At 42.4% G+C, this 22,521-nt stretch overlaps 2 protein-coding genes across 7 annotated transcripts; both read right to left on the reverse strand.

Moving 5' to 3' along the window:
- Positions 1-766: 766 nt before the first annotated feature.
- On the reverse strand, positions 767-10,198 carry ndufv3 (NADH:ubiquinone oxidoreductase subunit V3). Of its 2 annotated transcripts, none has more exons than XM_035409253.1 (5): positions 10,051-10,198; positions 9,382-9,505; positions 8,775-8,880; positions 3,927-6,065; positions 767-1,082 (listed from the first exon to the last, which is right to left on the reverse strand). In XM_035409253.1, the coding sequence occupies exons 1-5, from the start codon at positions 10,161-10,163 to the stop codon at positions 901-903; spliced, it is 2,664 nt and encodes an 887-aa protein (XP_035265144.1). In that variant the 5' UTR covers positions 10,164-10,198; the 3' UTR covers positions 767-900. The 2 variants fall into 2 exon arrangements, with proteins under 2 accessions (XP_035265144.1, XP_035265145.1); XM_035409254.1 differs by having other exon boundaries at positions 9,954-10,105.
- Positions 10,199-11,476: 1,278 nt separating this feature from the next.
- On the reverse strand, positions 11,477-22,453 carry LOC118223110 (calphotin-like). 5 transcript variants are annotated; one of them, XM_035409260.1, is made up of 9 exons: positions 22,223-22,453; positions 22,084-22,126; positions 21,503-21,569; positions 20,485-20,587; positions 15,534-16,096; positions 14,756-15,485; positions 13,044-13,107; positions 12,412-12,536; positions 11,477-11,607 (listed from the first exon to the last, which is right to left on the reverse strand). In XM_035409260.1, exons 3-9 carry the CDS (start codon positions 21,545-21,547, stop codon positions 11,576-11,578), a joined length of 1,662 nt encoding a protein of 553 aa, XP_035265151.1. In that variant the 5' UTR covers positions 21,548-21,569; positions 22,084-22,126; positions 22,223-22,453; the 3' UTR covers positions 11,477-11,575. The 5 variants fall into 5 exon arrangements, with proteins under 5 accessions (XP_035265151.1, XP_035265147.1, XP_035265150.1 ...); XM_035409256.1 differs by having other exon boundaries at positions 14,756-16,096; positions 22,263-22,453; XM_035409259.1 differs by having other exon boundaries at positions 14,756-16,096; positions 21,503-21,592; positions 22,263-22,453.
- Between the last annotated feature and the right edge of the window lie 68 nt (positions 22,454-22,521).

Below are 22,521 nucleotides of genomic sequence, written 5' to 3' on the forward strand. Positions count from 1 at the left end.
CTGCATTGTATTTCTTTAGAATAGCGAACTCCCTCTGACTTCATCTGCCCTAAAATTCACGCTGAAGTTTCCTAAAATGAAATTATAATATTGGTCTAACACAAGTTCTCAATTTATGTGACACTTTAAACAGAATATCACAACTGAGAGATTAATAGGCTGCATATTAGTTAAAGACAAATTAACCAGACTTGTAGCAAGTTTGCATATAACCCTAATATACTTAACGCATATTACACTGGTAAATAAAATATCTGACTGTAAATGGCTAATGGTGAATAAGAAATTATTAATACCAACAAGATCAGTTTATGTAATATTACTGATGAATTTCTTGTGACAATAGTATTACAAATTCATGGAACCACCTGCCATAAATCTTTCTGATTTGCTCACACTGACAGTTCTTATTGGTCAAACTATTTTAAAGTTACGTAAGCTTTGAAGTGGGGCAGTATATTGTCAAATTAATTTCTGCAGGCTACATCCAATGGCAAGTAAAATGACAGAGGTCCTGTAAGATTTTGTGAGCATATTGTATATCTCAAATTATGATGGTGAGATTGCCCCAAAATGTAAAGATACAAGAGCCTAATGCAGTCCAAAGACTAAATAAGACAAAAACGGACTGAGCACTGAAATACGTGTACATGTATAAACACATTCTAAAAGAGTAACAGAAGTGACACCGCCTAGAGTTTCTGTTGTGCCATCAATAAGTTCTGAGATTGTCATTAGTAATGAAACCAAGACACACACACCAGTCTTAGCTTCAATGAAGTACTCTTGTATTTTATTACCAGAATTGCGTTCGGAAATGCATGGATAAACAGGGACATTAATTAAAGGACACACAGACGAGGGTGGGGGTGTCTAGGTTTTGGCTCCAGGCTGGAGAACTCAATGCCGAGGGGAGGGGCGTCCAGAGGAGGGCTGGGGTAGCCTATATTTGGCCATCTCCACGTCCATGTCCACAAAGGTGTACATGTGATAGTGGTGGTGCTGTAGGTTCTTATAAGTGCTGTTGTCAAAGGGCTCAGGCTCTGGTTCTGGTTCTGGAGGGGCAGCAGCTGTGGCAGCTTCTGGCAGGAGGAAGAAAGAAAGAGGTTACCAACCTGCCCCTGGCACTCTCTCAGGAATATTTTCTAGAACTGCATGACTGGTACATTTAGAAGGTTACAAAGACTGACATCATGCACAGATTTTTAAAAAGTTAAATAAAACGAAAATAAGTATGTGTGTGGACCAAAATGAGTTTCTAGTCTTAATTTAGTTTTTTTTCCAAGGCATCTGAAAAAGTTTTTAATATGACTGAGACTGGCTGCAGCCATTCAGTCTGCACAGTAGTTAAATTCAGGAAGACAATGTCAATTTTCACACCCAAAGGGGTGTATAATGGGGCGTTTCCTACAAAGGAAGAGCTTCTTCCTTTTCCCAGTGTCACAGCTGGGGGGTGTGAGAACAGGCCCAATAAAAGGGGCAAGATGCTAAATGAAATATATGACCAGATTAGAGGACATCATACAGCACAGCCTATCATACTGTAGTGAATTGCTATACTGTTTCAGAAACAAAGTTTGCAGTGTGGTGTGGATGAGAAACAGGCCTTTATGATAGAGAATTGACAACCAACAATCAATCTAACAAATATTGTTTTGTATAGCACAGTATGTCAACGCAACTCAAGTAGGGCACAGATTTGGATAATGGGAACAGATGTTGAACAAGAGAATTAAATAGGTAACCTCTGTGCCTTCATTTAAAAACACTGCAATCACTTTTTTTGTTGAATTTGAAGTGCTGAAGAGCATTATGTCAGTATCCAAAAATACTGTAATTTGTATATACAGCATGTAATTTCTACACTAGCACTGGGCAATGGATGGATGTTCACTTCTGATTGACAGCCAACTAAGCAGACGCACAAATGACTGGTGAAAAACTAAATCACCATGTTCTTAAAACAAGAAACATCTCCAAAAAACCAAAATCTAATTCTGCTGTAGCGGGCTGCAGTGGAATAAGTGTTTTGTTGCTTTTTTTTTTTTTTTTAGAATAAAATAACCCTCAAAACTCAATTCAAAATCTCAACTGAATAAAACAAGCTTCATATCATAGTATTTGGTTTCATTGGCTCTGTATGTATAACTTATTAATGATGATGTCAACGATTGCACAGGGTATTTAAAGACCAAAACTGTTAACACATTTTAAAGTTGTTCATAACCTGAACTGCTACAATATATTACCCGCCAGTAAGAAATAGGCAACAAACAAAAAAAACAAAAAAAAGAAGAAGAAATCTGCAAGCTCGGCAAGTCACTCTGGATAGAGCAGTCAGTCTGGTGAATTAGTATCTGAGGGGGCAAGCAATACTTCAGCCCACTGTTCCACCAGATAGCTGCACTGTCACACGAGCCAAAGTCCTCTAAAGAATGATGAATGTCAAATTTTGTTTAACTTCTTTTTTTCTTGGAAGGACAGACAACTGTTAGAAAAACAAATGCCCTTTTTTGTTCATCCACAGGCCTTTGCATTCCACAAAGCAACCAGACAGAAAGACTAAAACCAAACCACTCTCTGGTGGTGGGGGGTGGAAAAGGTGCATTTTCAGCATCATAATACATCCATAAAAATACTAAACATCAGTCACATCATGCATCATTCTCCCAACATACATACATACATGTGAGTCAGAGAGGAAATAAGGTTAAGAGATGGAGAGAACAGTGAAAATTTTCGTAAAACCAAAGACCATATCTACAGAGCTCATGAGTCATTCCCCAACAGCTTCTCATAAAACTGAGGTAGCAGATGGGTGAGTAGATTCATCCACTGGAGCTCCAAGCATCACTGTAACATTAACATTAACCATAACACATACAGTAAACCCCTACCAATACATAAAATATTTACATGTAAAGTTATCAAAAGCTTTAACAGTGTAACCTTAACATTTAACATTTTTATTGCATAATCAGAACTGACTGAATTAACTTTTACGTCTACTTTGAATCCACAGAAATACCTTCAGCCTATACAAAGCATCCGCAACATTCACTGAAACAGATTTAACATTAACATTAGCTTTAGAAGTCACACATATTGATAATCAAAGTAAATAAATAAATAAAATCACAAATCACCAGATAAATGTAGCAGTAACAGAAGTATCTCAGTGAGCAGTTGTAAACAGATGATAGTGAAGGAGATAAAGAATGCACTTCAGACAACACCCTCAAAGCACAAGGAGAAATGTCTTCAGAAAAGAGAACAGGTCAGAAGATGAGTATGTTCAAGGGTTGAGAACATTTCAAGGTGAACCAGCCCACAGACCAGTGTTTATAGCTGCCCACGTCTGAGTGTGTGCATGTGTGTTTGTGTGCAGGAGTGGTAACGGGTAAGCGAGGAATAGGTCAAATCTCAAAAGGCATGCAGGTGTAATGGGGAAAAAGAAAATGAGGCAAATGGGCCCTAAAGTCAAGTTCTAATGAATATTACTTATGAAGTAGCAAGTCAGTGCAAAGCAGGCATTGTACAGCAGATTAATGGATCATGCCGGTAGTACATACTGATACAAAACCTGCAAGCATCATGCAGTAAAAAACAAATGGAGGTCCCAATCAGGTGCTCAAGGGACTCTTGTCATATATAATATAAAGTTTCTTAGGGAAAGGTCTATATATATTGGTCTAAATCAACCAGCATGGAGCTTTTCAAAAGCGATAAAATGAAAATGAAGCTATGAGCAAAGCAAGGACTGCTTTGTTAGGTTGTATTTCTGGCCCTTACCCCTTAAACGATTAGGTACAATTACGTTAAACTATTCTGAAGGTGGATGTGTGCAAGGAATGGAAGATACGAAAGTAAAAGGTGAGTTTCTGTGGGCAGTGGGGAGAGAAGGGGTAAAGAGATGTGGTGTGTACCCTCAGGCGACTCCACAGCTTCAGCAGGAATCTCTGTAGGAAGCTCTTCTCCTGCAGCTTCAGCTAGTAAAGGAGCAGCATCAACCAGCTCCTCGGAGCTCACGGCATCTGCAGCCGCTACGGCTTCAGCAGCAGCAGCTTCCGCAACTTCTATGGTGGGTTCAGTTTCTACAGGGGTGGCTTCGGCAACAGCAATGTCGGCGACAGCTTCTGGTGAGGTAAGTTCTGCTGCAGAAACAACTCCGGTGGGAGCTTCTGGCATAGCTTCATCCACACTAAATTCTGGCTCGGTGGCAACAGCTTCCAGCTCGGCGGCAACGGCTTCCGGCTCGGCGGCAACGGCTTCCGGCTCGGCGGCAAGGGCTTCCGGCTCGGCGGCAAGGGCTTCCGGCTCGGCGGCAACGACTACTGGCTTGACAGCAGCATCTTCTAGGACTGCTTCAGGCACAGCTTCAACAACCGCATGAACAAGGGCAGGGTCAACCAGCTCTTCAGAGACTGCATCAGCAGCCGTATCCGCTTCAGGGGCGGTCGATAGCACAGGCGCAGGGTCAACTAGGTCCTCAGAACTCACTACAGAGGGGGCACCCAACTCAGCAGCATCAGCAGGAACGTCTGGCACACTGGCTTCTGAAGGAACGTCAATGGCTTCTGGGCTGCCTGCTAGTACGACTTCAGGAGTGTCGACATGGGGGACTTCAGAAACGGAGACTTCTGGTGCAGCTTCAGGCAGCACCTCCACGGCATCTGCTGGGCCAGCTTCTGGGGTGGCTGTAGAAGCCGGATCTGAAACCACTTCACCCTCGTCCCGTGGCCTGCTGGCCTGGTCCTCCAGCTCCACTGCTGCCAGGATCAGAGGTTCCTTCTCTGACTTAGTCGCTGTCTCCATATGGGCGTCAGCCATCAGCTTCGGTCCCGCCTTCTCATCCTCGGAATCTGAGTCAGAGTCTGAATCCGAGTCCGAGTCACTGGAGGAGGAAGAAGATGCTCCATCCGCAGGAGGTCCAGAACTGCTAGCAGAAGCTGCGACAATTGCTTCAGCCTCAGGGGCTTCTCCCAAAACCTCTTCCACTATGACTGGTTCAGCTGGAGGGGCATCAGCTGTGACAGCTTTTTCAACGACTGCTTCAGCTGCAGGAGCTTCTGAAGCGACTACTTCAGCTAAGACTGTTTCAGCTGCAGAGGCTTCTGCAGCAACCATTTCAGCTGCGACTCCATCAGCTGCAACTGCTTCTGTGACAACAGCTTCTGGTGCAACGGCTTCAGCTGAATGGGCTTCTGCAATTACTGCTTCTTCAACAACTGCTTCAGCTGTGGGGGCTTCTGCAATTACTGCTTCTTCAACGACTGCATCAGCTGCAGGGGCTTCAGCTGCAACAGTTTCGGCAATGACTGCTTCCGCTGCAGGGGCTTCTTCAGCAACTGCTTCAGCTGCAACACTTTCGGCAATGACTGCTTCCGCTGCAGGGGCTGCTTCAACAACTGCTTCAGCTGCAGGAGCTTCTTCAGCAACTGCTTCAGCTGCAACACTTTCGGCAATGACTGCTTCCGCTGCAGGGGCTGCTTCAGCAACTGCTTCAGCTGCAGGAGCTTCTTCAGCAACTGCTTCAGCTGCAACCTTTTCGGCAATTACTTCTTCCGCTGCAGGGGCTGCTTCAGCAACTGCTTCAGCTGCAGGGGCTTCAGCTGCAACACTTTCGGCTAGGACTGCTTCCGCTGCAGGGGCTGCTTCAGCAACTACTTCAGCTGCAACCATTTCATCTATGACTGCTTCTGATGAAGGGGCTACTGTAACTGCTTCAGCTGCAGGGGCTTCTGTAGCAACTGTGGGGTCATCAGCTTTAACTGCTTCAGCTGCGGGAGCTTCTGCAATAACTGTTTCAGATACGACTGCTTCAGAGGGGGCGTGGTCCACTTGTGCTTGAGTATGGCTGGGCTCTTCCAGAGCAGTGGAAGCTGATTGTTCAAGCGGTGGTGGTGCTGCTGCTGCCGCCGCTGCTGCAGCAAGGGGGCTTGCACCTGGGTCAACATCAACTACAGCCTGCTCGGGAGAGAGGCCTGGGGTGCAAAGCTTAGTGGGAAAGGCCACTGTGGTCTTGTAGGCCAGCAGGGTGCCCCGCTCATCTGGGGCCTCTATAGCTGAGGAAAATGGCAAACAGGACAACAACAGGGTGAAATATATTTTGTATTAATCAGCATTGACGGGGTAGTGATAATTTGTCATGAGGTCATCCCCATGGTAACCATCCATGGCAGCAGGCAAAGCAACTCACCCGGTGGCTCCAACTCAAAATGGCTCCCTGCTTCCCCACCCCAACCCATCCAAAGAACTGAAAGAGGTCTCTCTGCAGGAACCTTGAGCTACTCTACTTTCAATACTGTGCTTTAATCATGAAATTAACAGGAATAATAGGCTCCACCAGGTCTACAAGGGGAGAAAATGTGCAGTGTATTTCACACATTTACATTTGACTGAAAAGTTCTGAATAACCAGTTCAACGAGAGGGTAAATTTAGTTTGCTTCAGGATACCAGTAAACCAGACTTATAAATGTATTATTTTTTCAAAATCCCATAGGCTTGTGAAAATGTACACAATATTATTATATTTGTATTAAAGATTCAGTGAATGAATGTATAATATATTATTTATTAATGCATGTTATTTTCACCTTGGATACGCAGTACAAAAAAATATGAATTGGCACATCAAATGCAGGTGTCAGCAGTAATGCACATAAATAAATTAAAATAATACTATGCTAATACTACCAACACTGCACAGAGCAATAGTATTTCTTTTTTTTTTTTTTACTTTTTTGCATATTGTTCCAGTGTGATACACAAATGTAATTACAACTTGGAAATCACTATATTTCACATCCTTCTTCCAGTGATGATACTTCTGTAACCTTCAACTAGGTTCCAGAATTTTCTCCAAAGTGACTTTTTTTGCATCCAACCTAGCAAGAATTCTGCTGCCTCTCCAGGTTTCTTGGTTCTTGCTTATGCTTATTTCATATGACCTGCTCTCATAAGTTCAGGTGAAATTATGTTCTTCAAACTTAAGTGTGGATATGGCAACTTCAGAACAATGCTTCTTTTCCCTCCCTCAAAACCTGTGACTGTATACGGAGGACCAATACAATACTACAAAGCCCATCATTTGACTCGGTTGAAGCTTCTAAGCTGGAGGATGTAATGTCCCTCCTTTTACAAGTTTGGATCAATCCTCTTCCCTAGTTTTAAAAAAAACCCACTAGAATAAATGTCCATAAAGCAAAAACAGATCTGCCTCAATATTTCACAGAACGGAAAATGTTCTTCTCAACGTGACCTTCAAGTTCAGCATCAAATATACTGCCAAAGAATATGAGTCTATTTTTGTTTGATCACACAAACATGGAACTCAGTGCCATTGAGTAAGGCAAATGTGCAGAGCTGCCTGTTGTGGTTTCAGAAAAGTTTTTCAGGTCTTCTCACCTAATCAGGTCATACTTCCTTTAAGAACGTAGCAGTCTACATATGTTGGGTTTGATTCGGCTCCTGACTAAGTTTGCAGTGCCTTGGATCTTCTTCCTGGTTCTGCAATGATGCTTCCAGCAGCCTCTGGATGATCTCTTGATAGTGAATGATGCAGACAGAAATTTGGCAGGCTCAGCGAATAAGTTTATATTCATAACCTGTGTAGGTCAATTACCATAAAATCTGCAGGGTACTCTTGATTTGTAACTGCTTCATCTGTTAGGGCTTCTGCAATAACTGTTTTGGATATGACTGCTTCAGCTGCGGGAGCTTCTGCAGTAACTGCTTCAGCTGTGGGAGTGTCTTCAGCAGCTTCTTCAGCTCCAACTCCAACAACTTCAGCAGCAATTTTGGTTTCTTTTGGGGATACCATTACCATGTCTGCAACAGAGGGGGTGTGGTCCACAAGTGTTTGGGCATGGATGGGCTCTTCCAGAGCAGTGAAAGCTGCTGGTTCAAATTTGGCAGGCTCAGATTCATGTGAATACTTCGATATTCATAACCTGTGTAGGTCAATTAACGCAATATTTGCAGGGTACTCCGATTTTGTTTAAAATGCAGAAGGCGGCAATGGATTACTTCTTTCCTCAAGTCTTCTAAATTTAAGTTTGAGCAGATGCAAGAGGCTTCTAGAATGTTTCAGATGCTTCCACTAGCTTTCAGAACCGGGGAATGCCATACTAGATACATTGATATGGGTTTTCTTATTAAATATTTTCTTATCTGTACATTTTTAAGACCCAAAACATGTTTACTCTTTGTTCTGTAGGTAGCATTAAAATTCTGATATTTGTTCATACAAATTTCACCATTATACCTGCTTGAACACTTGCATTGCTTTAGTTAAATAGTGTCTGGGTTAATTATCATTTTACTACACAGGGTTTGTCATAACACCAGAACCCATAACTGTTGTCCTGGTCACAGCAGTAATGAGCTCTTGTGATAATGTGCTTGGACTGTTCATAAAATTAAAACACACAAGATATCTCTACTGTATTTAGAAAATGGTTCAGCTTCAGCTAAAGCAAGTCTTAACAGGGTGGACTTTCCACCCATGTGGCATCGTTCACATATTCAAAACCAGTAAAAAGACAGATCAGTTATTTGTAATGATTAAAATCCAACAGCCATTTTGCTGCATTCATGCCCTGTAATGGACAAGATAAATAATAATATATACAAGTATGCAGAAATACATTTTTTAAAGCAAGCTTCAGTTTTTCAAACACTAATTTCTGTTGGTTTTAAAAACACGGGTTGGACCCTCTTACTAAACTAGAAATAAAGAAAAAGAAAAAAAAAAACACCTGCTTACACTTACTTGCAGCCTTGGCCTTTTTTACCGGCTTCTTGGGCTCATCAGCCTTGGTACAGAGGGCAGCGGCTGGGGCTCTCCTCAAAACGCTCCAGCTCTCCAGCTGCAGACACTGAAAAAATAAATAATAAATAATCGGTAACTACACCTGAAGGTCACACAACCAACGAGAACACTTCACACAGAAAGCAATATTCGCCAGACCTTGGCAACTTTCAGTGTGCTGTCAGTTTCCTAGTTAGCCATCTAGGAAGGTAGCAATGAAATTACATCTAAGTTACTATCTAGAATGCAGCTTACAATCATGACACATCGTCAACAAAAACGTTAATCAGTTACTACAGTACTGCTTATGAAAATCACTATATTACGAAGGAATATCAGGTGGACAACAAGAGCCAGCTAAACGCTGATAAAGTTAGCAAACGCTAGACAAGGATACATCAGAGAGAATCTCTCTGGGTATGTAGTTTAACTCCGGGGTTAATTTGTCTTATGCCTTCTAAATACCAGTTACATCAAATTAAATTTGAAACACTGACAACACAAACGCACGCATTGTAAATATGACATAGCAGCTGTCACACAAAACAATTATTTTTTTTAGTATTACCTTGAGAGACCCGACTCGACCTATGCGGAGCAAGGAAGCCGCCATCTTTGTGCTGCTTATATTTTTGTCCACACAGAAACACTGACACTTGTACCTGCGACCACTGCGCAGACTCCCCCGTAAACTACAAAGAAAAGTTCAAATGGATCAAACCGACATTATAGTGGTAAACATTACACATATTTAAAATATGTTGTAAGGAGAGTTGCTAAACGATTAGTTGATATCCAATTGTAAAATGAGTTCCATTGTATCACATAAAATGACTGCTTGCACACAAATAGCAGTAGGCCTAGTATGTTTAGTTAGAGCTAGTATGAAAAGATAGAGCTCTCTATTAATTCACCAGCGTCGTCACAAAAATTGTAAAGTATTTTTGTAGACGTTCAATTCTAATAAGCTACCAGCCAGCTAGCTGCGTGCTATAACTGGGGGAGCAAATGCTCGGCTCAAACTGCAGAACTTAATACTTAATTAAAACTTTTTCCTCCCAATTTTCAGACTGACTGCTCATTTGCATTTATGAAAGCGAGCGAACAGTATTGCCAATGCAGAATTATTACTACGTTAACCTGTCGCTTGGAGAGTAAAATTCACTTCGCCAGTGAATCCCCTGTTGGGCAGGGAATGCCCTTCCGCACAACAGACATGAGCTTCAATGTTATGTACCGTGCATCCAATGAACTATACAGTTCCGTGTGTATCGAAAGCATTAGCATAATCCTTCTTCTTTGGCAGCTCACAACCATTTTCAACCTGCATGGAAGGTGGATTACCGCCATCTACTGTGGTGGAGTGTGGAGCAGATTATGTCCAGGATCCTAGTGTTGCAGTGATGACGTTTCTAATAGTAATTGCGCAACGGCCCTATAGACCCTTCTTGAACCGTACCCCTCATCAAAAACGTCTTCAATATCACTGACCCTTCCACCACCATCCACTATTCTATTAAATAACAATGTTCTTTCATTGACAAATTTGCCACACACCATCATTACCTGCTCAACAGTCTCCGGTACCATTTTTTAGTCTCTGGGTACCATACACATCTCACACAACCCATCTACGTCTCCCCATCAGCCATGAAGAATTCAATCCAGAGTGCCCCAGCCTTATCCTGGCCATTAATACAGCCTTTCTTATTTTTCCCTTAACCTTTGTCCAAACTGAGTTTTGTAGTGTATATAGCCATCTGCCATTGTTCCTGCCACTTTACCATAACTAATTTTTTTTTGCCTCCCCTCTTCCTAGTGGAAACTTAATATAAATAAATTCCTTCTTTAATGCCTTTTTTCAATTTGTCTGCTACTTTTCATTTCTCCAAACACCCACATGTTGTGGCACCCAACATAGCTGCACTGCAATGCCCATTCTATGAAGTCTAAAAAGTAACATGGATTTCTAGTAGCACAGCTCTCCTGTCCAGTTTTTCAGAGCATATACTGTGCAGTGTTGACGAGTCTAAACACATAACCACTCTTTCCAGAGGCACCTGAAAGCATACCCCACCCAAGAGTACGCCTTATCAAACGAATCTGTGGACTGAACAATCCAGAATTTGCACTTCCACACAGCCACATGGCTATCAGATTTATTTGCTCATATTGATGTGGCACAATTTCATACAACTTCATTTGTTTTTTGTTTTTCTGTTGACATTGGTTCTAAAAACATCCAAACTGTGTCACGAGGGGAAATCTTGGTAATATTTTGTTTGGGGTACTGTGACCAGTGAAAAACATGTATTTTCATGTACTCCAGAGACAATGGTGTTAAAACTACACAAGGGATTTCTTGTGCTTCTTACTGCTGAAGGCACAGGTCCGTTTTCACAGCACATGTATGTTTTCAAACTCAAAATTTTGGAACATTGAATTTAATTCTATTTAATTCTTTGCCTGAGCTGACCATCATTCTTCAAAGCAGATGTTTATTATATGCAGAGCATTTGAACAGCAACAATTCCATCCAACTGTCACTCCATCACTAAATCCAGGTTATTCCTGTCCCAGATATGCTTCCCCACTGCTTACTCAGTAACTTCATAATGTAAAGATCACACAGAGTGTTCACAGACAAGAGATGGAGACATGGCCACTGTACCCCCAAATTCCATTTTATTAGACATGATTCGCTGAACCACTACTGACATGGGAAAAAACGGAGACGCCATAAACATTGACATTGACGATCTTCACTTAGGGGCCACTTCATCCAATTTGGGCTCTGAAAAACAAAATAAAACCAAAGGCACATTAACTGCCAATCACACACATTGCCAGCTGAAAGATCTGTGACATCATGATCCTGGGGCGTAGCAACAGAGAGAACATGAATCTCACACACAAGGAATCCGTCTACATACATCCCACCAAATACATGCAAAGACCCACCCCAGCAAATATTTAGGTTTTTTTTGGCTCAAATGTGATGTTGGTGGCATTAAACCAACAAAGTACAAACACATATTGCTTAGAATAAACCTTCTCAGTTTTTTTTTTTTTAAAGTGGGTAAAAGGCAATTGAAGCAGAAATTAATGTGGGATGCTAGGACAGCAGCTTGTTGAGTTGCAACTCTTCAGAGTGGACTGGACCTTCTCCCCCAGGGGACGAAATGCCCATATTTAGACACATGAACAGCCAACAGCTCTCAACTGCTGCTTCGGAAAATACAGTTGTATGCAGATCGGCACTTCTGGACAAAAGTGCATGCTGCAATGATTCTCTAAGTGAACAGCACCTGACTCAACCTACACAAGTTACACATCTTTCAGCAAATTCTTATGTTGGTTACCATCGACATGCAGTAGTTTAAAAATAAACTGAAGTGAGCATGACATGTGCAAAAAATTTGGGCACCCTGTTAGTTACCACGGTTAGTATGATCGCCTTTGTCAGATTTGTAACAGCTTACAAATATAAAAGGTTACCATGGGAATTTCAATTGCGATAGACTTATGGTCCAATATTGAGCTTTTGGGTCACACTCGTAGCGGACTCTGCCCTGCTGGTGTCTGCCCAACCACTCACCAGGGAACTTGAACTCTGGGAACTTGGTGAGGTCACCGCCACCATACAGCCGCTGAAGTTTGGTCATCTCCTCAGACAAATTCTTTTGATACTCGGCGCCTGCATCAACCAGACCGCCAGAAGATCTGTGGAGAAGGAGATCGACTGTAAGCTTCGACGGCCAAAAACAAAATTGATTTGATGTCCATTTGTACAGTGATTTTCTATACAGCCCTCCCACATGATTTACATTTCAACAATCTGTTCAGTATTCACAATTCACAAGGGCATAACAGATGTGTCAAATAGGCAGAAAGGGGGGGGGAACCAAAAAAAAAAAAAATCACAGGAGTGACATTCACTTCGTGTTATATAAAGATTGTAGACAAAAGCAAGGTTAGGAAAACAGGGAAGGGGGGCGGGGGCCCCTGATCAAAGCAATATGATTTAGCACTTCCTCACTTCCAGCAGAGAAGTTAAATGAAGTGGATGGGGCAGGGCTGGGGTGAGCACACAAAGCGAGAGTGAGTGCTGGTGAACAAGTGAGGTGGAGTGAGTGTGAGTGTGAGCGAGCGTGGCCGTGTACGTGTGCAAGGCTGTGTATGTTTTGTTGAGTGTGTGACAAAGAGAAGGGAAATGGCTATCAGACTCACTTGCTCTTGGCTGCATACTCTCTGATCTTATCCAGGAAGAGCTTCTGTACTGGATCCAGGTGAGCTGAGTGCCAGAAAAAAAACAATTACCCTCTGTTCATACAGGTTCACCGCCACGCAGTGTTGGGGCGCTTCAAAATTCTCCCTTGCACGTTTGAGTAAATAAAAAAATAAAAAACAAATGACTCCATTTGCTAAACCCTAATTCACAAAACAAGACATGGGTCAAGAACAGTGTATATTCAGGGTACATGACAAGAGGACTTGGTGAGCAGAGTACAAAGATCATAGTGCAGTGAATCTTCATGCTTTTCTACACACTGTACAAAGAACACTCATTAAAGTGTTCAGCTCAAGGCACAGGAGAGCGCTGAGCTTCAGATTTGGTGTTTTACCAAAATAAACAATTACCATTACACAACCACCATTTAACCGTATATTCCAAATCAGTCCCAGCCCCCTGCCCCCTGATGACCTCTGCATTACATAGGTGTAAATCTCAAACCTACTGAATGCATCAGTCACCCAAGAGGGAAAAAGGCAGCCCCTGACATTTTGGTATTCATCAGACCACATACACAAAGACTTCCAGCACCACTGTAAAGTGTAGGTGACTGACTTCATGCGACTCCCAGGTGAGGGGAGGGGATGCAGAAGGAAGAGAGTGAGTAGTGAAAGAGAAAGAGCTAATGCCGTCGTTGAAGGACTCCTCCATAGATCAGTCACTCCCAGCAGCGGATCCTTTCTACTGGGCCAGCAGGTGGGTAAGCGGTTTCCCAGGGGGAAACATCCACCAGAGCTCCAGGCTTGACAGTAAATTTAGCATTAACCATTAACTCATGGGATGTCATGTTACCTTTTCCACACGCAGTTACCTTTTCCACACGCAGTTACCAAAAATCGTAACTTAAAATAACTTTCTGGGCAACATTTTTATTTTTCAAAATCACTGGGAGTGATCTTTTGCGATCTGTGAAGATCCCAAAGTGAATGAGCATCCTATATTATATCAGTGGCAGTTTAAAAAATAAATAGGAAAAATAAAAAAGGCAGGTTAATGATAGTTTAGAACTGAAGAAAAAGCAGTGGGCAAAAAAATAATAATTTTAATCCAAGGACTTGGAAAAGGCTTGCAATATTCTCAACAATGTACCCTGATTTTTGGAGGTCAGACAAGGCAAAAGGAAGGAAGAAACCAAAAACCATACACAAAAGGAAATGAAAACCCTGCGGCTACCAGAGCAGGTGGAGGTGATGGATGTGAAAAACCATGGCAGAGAAGAGTCAGTGGAAAGCCAAGCAGGCATGCAGTCAGGCAAATGCATACTATGGGAGGGGGACAACAGTGTTGCCACGGTACACATGGATGCAGGGAATCATGCTGTGTCATGATCCAGCAATGCAACATGAGCTAGTCAGTTACACAAAAGTTTATACAGGTCTCAAGTGCTATGGAATGTGTGCGTGTGCATGTGGCTTGAGTCTACAGGACTAGATACAGTGGGTGGTGGGCTCTAAGCAGGGACATTAACAGCTACAGAAAATGTGTTATGCAAAAAATAAGCAATGGGCACAATAACAATAACGAATTTTGTAATCTGCAAAACTAACACTCAAAAGAAGGAATGTCACAGGGAATGGAAACATGACTTCCTGTGGGTAGTGGGGCCCCACAGAGGAAAGATAAGGGGTATAGGGGGTGTGGTGTGTACCCTCAGGCGACTCCACAGCTTCAGCAGGAACCTCTGTAGGAAGCTCCTCTCCTGCAGCTTCAGCTACTACAGGAGCTGCATCAACCAGCTCTTCAGAGCTCACGGAAGCTGCTGCCGCTACGGCTTCAGCAGCAGCAGCAGCTTCTGTTACTTCTGCAGCGGGCTCAGCTTCTGCAGGAGCGGCTTCAGCTGCTACTTCTGCAGCAACTTCTGGGGCTGCTACAGTATCTACGGAAGGTTCGAGCACAACCTCTTGGGCGGCTTCCGCGACAACCTCAGGGGCGGCTTCCGCGACAATCTCAGGGGCGGCTTCCGCGACAATCTCAGGGGCGGCTTCCGCGACAACTTCAGGGGCGGCTTCCGCGACAACCTCAGGGGCGGCTTCCGCGACAACCTCAGGGGCGGCTTCCGCGGCAACCTCAGGGGCGGCTTCCGCGGCAACCTCAGGGGCGGCTTCCGCGGCAACCTCAGGGGCGGCTTCCGCGGCAACCTCAGGGGCGGCTTCCGCGGCAACCTCAGGGGCGGCTTCCGCGACAACCTCAGGGGCGGCTTCCACGGCAACCTCAGGGGCGGCTTCCACGGCAACTTCAGGGGCGGCTTCTGCGACAACCTCAGGGGCGGCTTCCGTGACAATCTCAGGGGCGGCTTCCACGACAACCTCAGGGGCGGCTTCCGTGACAACCTCAGGGGCGGCTTCCACGGCAACCTCAGGGGCGGCTTCCACGGCAACCTCAGGGGCGGCTTCCACGGCAACCTCAGGGGCGGCTTCCACGGCAACCTCAGGGGTTATTTCTTTAACAGTTTCTGGGGCTGCTTCAGAGGCAACTTCTGCAGCAAATTCTGGGGCTGCAGCAACAATTTCTGGAGCAGCTTCAGGGGCAACTTCTGTGGCAGAAACTTCTGGGGCTGTTGCAGCAACTTCTGGAGCAGCTTCAGGGACAACAACTTCCGGGGCTGCTGTTGCAACTTCTGGGGTAGCTTCAGAGATAACTTCTGCAACAACTTCAGGGGCAACTTCCGCAACTACTCCTGCGGCAACTTCTGGGGCTGCCTCAGCTGGGGCGGCTTCAGCAATCGATACAGCGGGATCGGCAATGGTCGGAGCGGTGTCGACTACTGGGGCAGCCGTATCAGCGGTCAGGATGGCCTCTGCTACGGCAGGAGCTTCAGTGGCAACAGCAGCCGGTTCAGCAGCTGGCGGAGAGGGTTCAATGGCGGCAGAGCCAGCTACAGCTGCGGCTGCCACTTTGGCGCCTGCTGACTGGTCCTTGGGAAACTCCACATACTTCTGGTGTTGGGCGAGCTTTTCTATATCAAAGAAGGTTTTGACCTTGGCCTTTTCTAGGACGGAGGGGAAGGAGAGGGGCAAGCAGACGAGATTCAATTTAAATCACGCAATTTCATTCAAAATGATTAAAATCGTGTTTGAGCGGTTCGTCCCCAAAACTGGCAACTATCAACAGCACAAGACAGACAACTCACCTACTGGCAGAGGCACAAAATGGCTCCATCAAGAGCCGTGGAGTTGAATTTCAGCAGAACCTAGGGGCTACCTTCACTTGAATGCAAAGTGCTTTTCCCATTAACAAGAAAACATGACACTGCAAAAGGTACTGTTCCAAAATGGTCGAGTTTGTGCATATATCTTAGCAATTACAGCAATCAAAGTAAATTGTAGCATAACTCAAATGTGAAATTTCCCTTTATTCAGATCAAAGTGCCTTTAACAAAAGCTCAGTGGTTAAAACAGACCCTAGGCAAACACAAATCAGTCCAAAGTTTGCGCACGCCAGAGTTCTGGATACACCTTGTGCAGGCTTGAAAATTCATCTTAAACCATAATCAGCATTTCAGCCTTAACAAGAAAAACATTTTGACAGTGGCCATGGAATTTACTGTCATTCCAATTTTTTAATGTCAATATATTGGCCGAAACTCCAAACTATCTTACAAGGTAAACAGAGAATGATACCAAAAATATCAACATGGCATTACAAAAAGCTTATTTTAGTACATTAACAGTAGACAGCTCATCACTACCAGGCCCACAGCAGCAGTCACAGTCTGCCCTACAGAAGTCTACAGAGGCTGCTGCTCCTTCAACAGTAACTAACACGTTAATCATTAAACAAAACCTTGAACATAAATCTGGTCACAGAAACGTTCAAACAACTACCTGATCAACTGGCTTTGTTTCTGTTACACTGGACTGACAACAAAAAGTCAGCTATGGCTTTGACTTTCATCAATAAGTGAACGAGCAGCTCATTTTTAAAAGCTAAATATCTGTATTTTGAGGAGTAATAAAACAAAGCATGCTCAATATACTAAAGTAAATTGGTTTATGTGGAAGTTCTCAATGGAAGAGGTCTGCATCTACAGACACTCTTGCAATTGAGCATTCAACCACAGATCTACTAAAAAGCAAATGTTCTCATGCAATTTATTTTAGAAAATTCTGTGTATCTGTATAAAAAAGCAACATATATTTGGCAACACAGGCCTGCATTAACTTCCAACAAAACAAATCAGCTGATGCTATTTGGACAAATTTGTCTTGCTGTAGCCTACATTTCAACCATATTAACTTCCTTGTATTTTGTACAATCTTCATCTCCCCTACTTGTATACCTTTAATACATCCATTATCTACACCTGTCTGCACAGCTATCAACCCACATCACACTTGGCAAGATACTTTGTAAACGTTAAATGTCATGCATTCCCAACTAGCCAGTCAGAAGGCGTGAAAACTGAAGAGGCAGTTAAACATCACCAAGCACCTCACTGATCATTTATTTTTGACCCTTATTAGCTAGCAGGCGTGGGACCCATCACTGGCAGAGTCATCCGAGTATCAATCATGCTTGCTTTGGACTGTAAAAGCTACCAAATTAGTCAAACTGAATCTTAGTGTTTTAATGTGCTACTGTACAGCTTGACCCATCTAACTAAAATACACTTCAGGCTACAGAAAATGTTTTCTGTCCAACACATTATAGTGCGCACACAAGTTCATGACATCTGTAAAATACCATCAAATAAACAATGTCATTATGAGCTTTGCCCTTCTAGTTTGACAACAAACGTGTCTGATGTTATGTTTCAAAAAAACATTTTCTTAGGATTGAGCACCTTTCTTTTAATCTACAAGATTTACCCTTCCACCTATGTAGCTATTAAACCTTAACTGCACAGTAGCTCAATTTACAGGCTGTGTGGAAAGAGTTCACAATTAGCTAATTTTGCATTATGTAAAAAGCTCAAATTATATATTACTATAACCACAAAAAAGGTATTCAGCACTGACAACTTTGTTTTACGATAAATGGTAGCCAAACTGAGCTGTAGACAGGCTTGGAGCAATAAAAACTGGTGTTTTCAAGTCCATCGACAGTTACAAATCCACAACCAGAACATCCACTATAAATTAGTGTAGCAGTTCGGCTGATGATTTGCACTGAAGCATTTTGCATACTTTGAACAAGTTGATAAACGGAATGAGTGGCAAACCCGATTCATTTTAATTGCAACTTCACAAAGGATTTTCAAAGATATTAACAGAAAAATGCCAGTGTTATCATTTTAACAAAAAAAAAACATTCCAAAACTGTTTTTGCTTTAACATGCAATTATCATTAATACAAAGTTTTATAACAGTTGGACAGATGACGTTTCTCCCACCTCAAGAAACCTGAACTGTTCTTCATGTAAAATATCATTGCATCCATAAACAAACAAATGTGCACTGCTTGCAATGCAATGAGTGGAATGACTGTACAAATAGTATTATCAGAACAGACACAATACATACTCTTATAAATAATGGGTTATATAATTTGTGTGGGGGGAAAAACCTTTTTTTATAAATTCCAAAACTGTTGCATTTCAAAAAGATGGCTACCAATTTCCATTCAAGCACAAATCAGTGTACATTGATGGATGGACTGATTCCAGTGGCAGACAAACATTTTCTGGAAGCAACCTTGGGGAAATGCTGTGCTTAAAAAGGCATTAACATTATGGATCTTCTGCAGATGTGGAGGATAAGTCTGAGTCTCTTTGGGATAAAATTTTCCTTCCTTTTCCCCCCCTCCATGAACCACTAGGATAGTCACTGTACTTGGTCTGGGGTGGCTGTCTGGGGTTGGGACAATTTCAAGGCCATCACAGCATGTTTTTTTTAGCCCTAGAAGTCCATGAACTGCATCTCCATTGGTGAATCGTCCGTCTTCTGTGGTGGCACAGGTTTAATAAGGTGGTGCAATCAGCTGGAGCAATGAAGAGTTAAGTAGGTGAATGACATCATTGAAGAACCATCATGTTGATCCATGCCTCAAGTTCACAGGTCATCAAAGCCACATTCCAGGTTTCAGAAACACATTTCCCTGTTTTCTGAAGTAAGCCATTAGCTACCCTCGTCTTTGCAGATGCTGAACTTTTATCTTCAGGATGGGGATTTTATTAATATCATTACTTGTGGGGAGTAATGGTGATGGGTTTGGGCATCTTGCTTTCAGTGAAGGAGACAGCCTGATCAGACACAGGAACTGGTGTGGTGGTGAAGCCTTGAAAACGTTTGAGATGCTGCACACGAGATTGGCTTATTGCTTGCAGTCATGCATTTTGCTTGTGGCAGCACACTTTCAGTAATGTCTTCCACACCTCTCAGGTCTTCAGTTTTTGTCTGGATCTGTGCATGGCAAGGTATCCATTGTGTCCCTTTCCTAAAATAGTTATTCCTTACATTCATAATTCATACAAAATAGACATTAAATTTACTATGCCTGCTTCAGCGTGTTCCAACATTTTCATCCATATTCAACAATTGTGGAAACTGGTAGCAAAGAACCCTGTACACATGAATGGTGAGAACACTGTGGGCTTTCCCCGTCACTGTCTTCTTACGCCAGAGACATCCTGAATGCGGCCATCTGTCTTCAGACTCTAAACTCACCCATCAAGCAGTCTTGGGAGGCAGGGAAGGGTTTATAGTTTCTAAATAATCTACTATTTCTCTTCAGTCTAAAAGCACTTATATTCTTCTCCCAGTGGAAGCTTTGCTCTGGGTTTCAACCCTCTGATCACTACACAGACCTTGGGATGGTGAAGCAATTTCCTTTCTTCAGCACAGTGTCTCATGTTCTTGCACACTTTCGTGTTCCGAACTTCTTTTCTTCTGGATCAGATGCATTAATTCAATTTCCGATAAGACTAAAACAACATGTGGGGGCAGTTTTGCTTAACTGGTCTCACTGTGATTTTCTGTCTTCGTATCGTCCGGACTTCAGGCTTTATGAGTTTGCTTTAGGGCCACGTGTCAAACGTTCCATGGGGGAAGCGAAACCATATCTTCTCTGTATGTTTGAGGTCACTTGAAGGGAGCTGCCCAACAGCTGATTGGTGGAAATCTCCGAGACAAGGGTTTAGAGCCACCCGCAGATTTGTTCTTGACATTAGCAAAGAAAAACCTGAAAATGTACTTGAGGAAATGTGCGAACATGTGTAAACATAAAATAAACATTGCACCTTTACAGTCTTTTTTCATTAGTTTTTTCCCCCACACAAGTAACCTAATGCACCTGCATTACTACTTGTACAATCAACCACTGAGAATGCACTCGTCTTTATAATATAAACCTATAATAAAAAGAGCAAATTTGTAAAAATAAATAAATAAAATGCAATAGATGTCGATAGAAAAAAAAACTATTAAGTCTGCAACTTACTTATTCCTGTCTTTTTGTCAGGTTTCTTTGGCCCTCCAGACTTGGTGCAGAGTGTGGCAGCAGGCGCTCTTCTCAAAGTGCCCAAGGTCTCCAACTGCAGACACTGAACGGGGAAAAAGTTCCGCCACGAAAAATTCATACTATAAAATTCGCATTCATATCGTTAACAATATTAGCAATAAAACTAAATTGGGCTAATTTTTGTGATGGTAAAAATTGCGGAAATCCTATTTGGTTAAACTACCTCAATCAAAATACTTTGCATTCCACCTTAAAATTAATATTTTACTTTTTCTACTGACAACTTCTAAGGGAAGTCACGCGGGAGCACTCTAGATCGATAACCACAATCAACAATCAAAATTACAGATAGAAAAGTATGCCAAATGGATGGACGCACTGATAATAATAGCACAGTTGGAATCAATTTTAATAGAAATAACGTTAGTTCTGTGATGGGAAAATCCACGTTACCAAAAAATGAGTAGCTTTTGTTACAGTGAAATTGCAGTTAAGTTTGAAAATTCAAATCTGATCAACCAGACAATTTATATGAAGCAAAAGATACAGATTTAAAGAGCATTTATATTAACGTTGTGTGGTTCATGTGCAAGCCGCGTGCAGTCAAAAAGTACGATATCTGAACTTAGCTTGGCAACCAAGTAGGCCAGTCGAAGCCCTACTTTAGCCAGCTAGCTGAGAATATGTATTTATTACGCATACTCAACCATGCTGGTAAGTGCTAATGCTATCACTAGTAGCAAGCTAACCCAATTAAATCATTTAAACCATTGGCATTATTCATAGTGTAAGAGGTGTCACTACATTAACGCAGTTGGCCTGCTAGCTATGATAGCTATCTAGGTATCGAAGTTCCTGGCTCGCGCGATAACTAACAAGCCGCATAACCAGACCACTGATTGACATGTTACACATTCATACATCACATTATCGTAAAACAGCAAATATCCATTTCAACACAAATATTATGAGGATAACATAAATGACATTACATTACCTTGAGAGACCCAGCTCGACCTAAGCGAAGAAAGGAGGCCGCCATCTTTACGCTGTGAAAGTGATCCCTACGGAAACACGGACTTAAATTCTTCGGTCCGAAGAGTTCATTGAAGTTCAGTCAATGAATGGAGCATGTACGGTTCAAATATGGTAACCATTTAATATCTTTAAAAAAACAATTACCTCGTTGAGATAAATTGCATGACTACTGAAAACAGTATTACACAACTAAGTCTACTCTTAATAGTTAAACCAGTTTAATAAAGAGTGTAGTAATGTCCGCTACCATTCTAACAACAAAAAGCAAATAACAAACAACAATTCTATAAATTCTTCCTATTCAAACAAAATGTCATTTTAAGCATATTATTCCACAAGTATTCAATGCGAAAAGAATATGTCGCATACTTTTATTGCATCGCTAGAATCAGCTGTTTACGATATAGTTGAAAAGACCAAAGGCAACCCACTTGTAAACTGAAATTTTCACTTGTTCCCTACAAACTGTCTCTCCACCATGATAATGTTCAGGGACAAGCTGACATTGGAAGAAGTAATTAGGTTACTGCGCAAAGTTACCCCTTCGGCGAGATTCAGCCGCTCCTCGTCTGTTGATTCACAGCTGTGGGGTAAAAATAGTAGTTAAAATATTACCTGCCGAGGCCGAACACATTTCCAAATGTATCAATAAAATGTGAAATCTATGTAAATATATTACAATTAATAATATCACCAATGCTCCGTCCACTACTACTAACCGGGCCGTTGATGCACGACAGGTTATGCAATGCTAACGTCGTCCCTCACTCCTTACGGAGACACGCCCCCCTCCCTGAAGTCGCTCACTTGTAGAACCCAGCCGACCAGGAGTTCAGTGCTGCCGCACCGCTGATCATACATAAGCAGCCTTTTTATTTATCTTTACTTTAAATAAAAAATCATTCCACTGTACAAGTACGCTAATTTTCGTTTGGGCATCTAATGAATAAGTGAGAAAATATGTCAACGGACATATGT

Source organism: Anguilla anguilla, chromosome 3 (assembly GCF_013347855.1).
Source record: "Anguilla anguilla isolate fAngAng1 chromosome 3, fAngAng1.pri, whole genome shotgun sequence".
Lineage (NCBI taxonomy): Eukaryota > Metazoa > Chordata > Actinopteri > Anguilliformes > Anguillidae > Anguilla > Anguilla anguilla.

Bases quoted from the DNA above. Each gene is read 5' to 3' on its own strand.
- ndufv3 (XM_035409253.1), bottom strand. From the start codon at position 10,163: ATGGCGGTAATCCACCTTCCATGCAGGTTGAAAATGGTTGTGAGCTGC. The intron at 6,066-8,774 runs GTAAGTGTAAGC...CATTTTCCTCAG, and splicing joins AAAAAAGGCCAAGGCTGCAA to CTATAGAGGCCCCAGATGAG. The intron at 1,083-3,926 runs GTACACACCACA...TCCTCCTGCCAG, and splicing joins AGCTGTGGAGTCGCCTGAGG to AAGCTGCCACAGCTGCTGCC.
- LOC118223110 (XM_035409256.1), bottom strand. From the start codon at position 21,547: ATGGCGGCCTCCTTTCTTCGCTTAGGTCGAGCTGGGTCTCTCAAG. The intron at 20,588-21,502 runs GTAATGTAATGT...TTCCCCGTTCAG, and splicing joins GTCGAGCTGGGTCTCTCAAG to TGTCTGCAGTTGGAGACCTT. The intron at 11,608-12,411 runs GTGAGTGGTTGG...TTTGTTTTTCAG, and splicing joins CCCAGAGTTCAAGTTCCCTG to AGCCCAAATTGGATGAAGTG.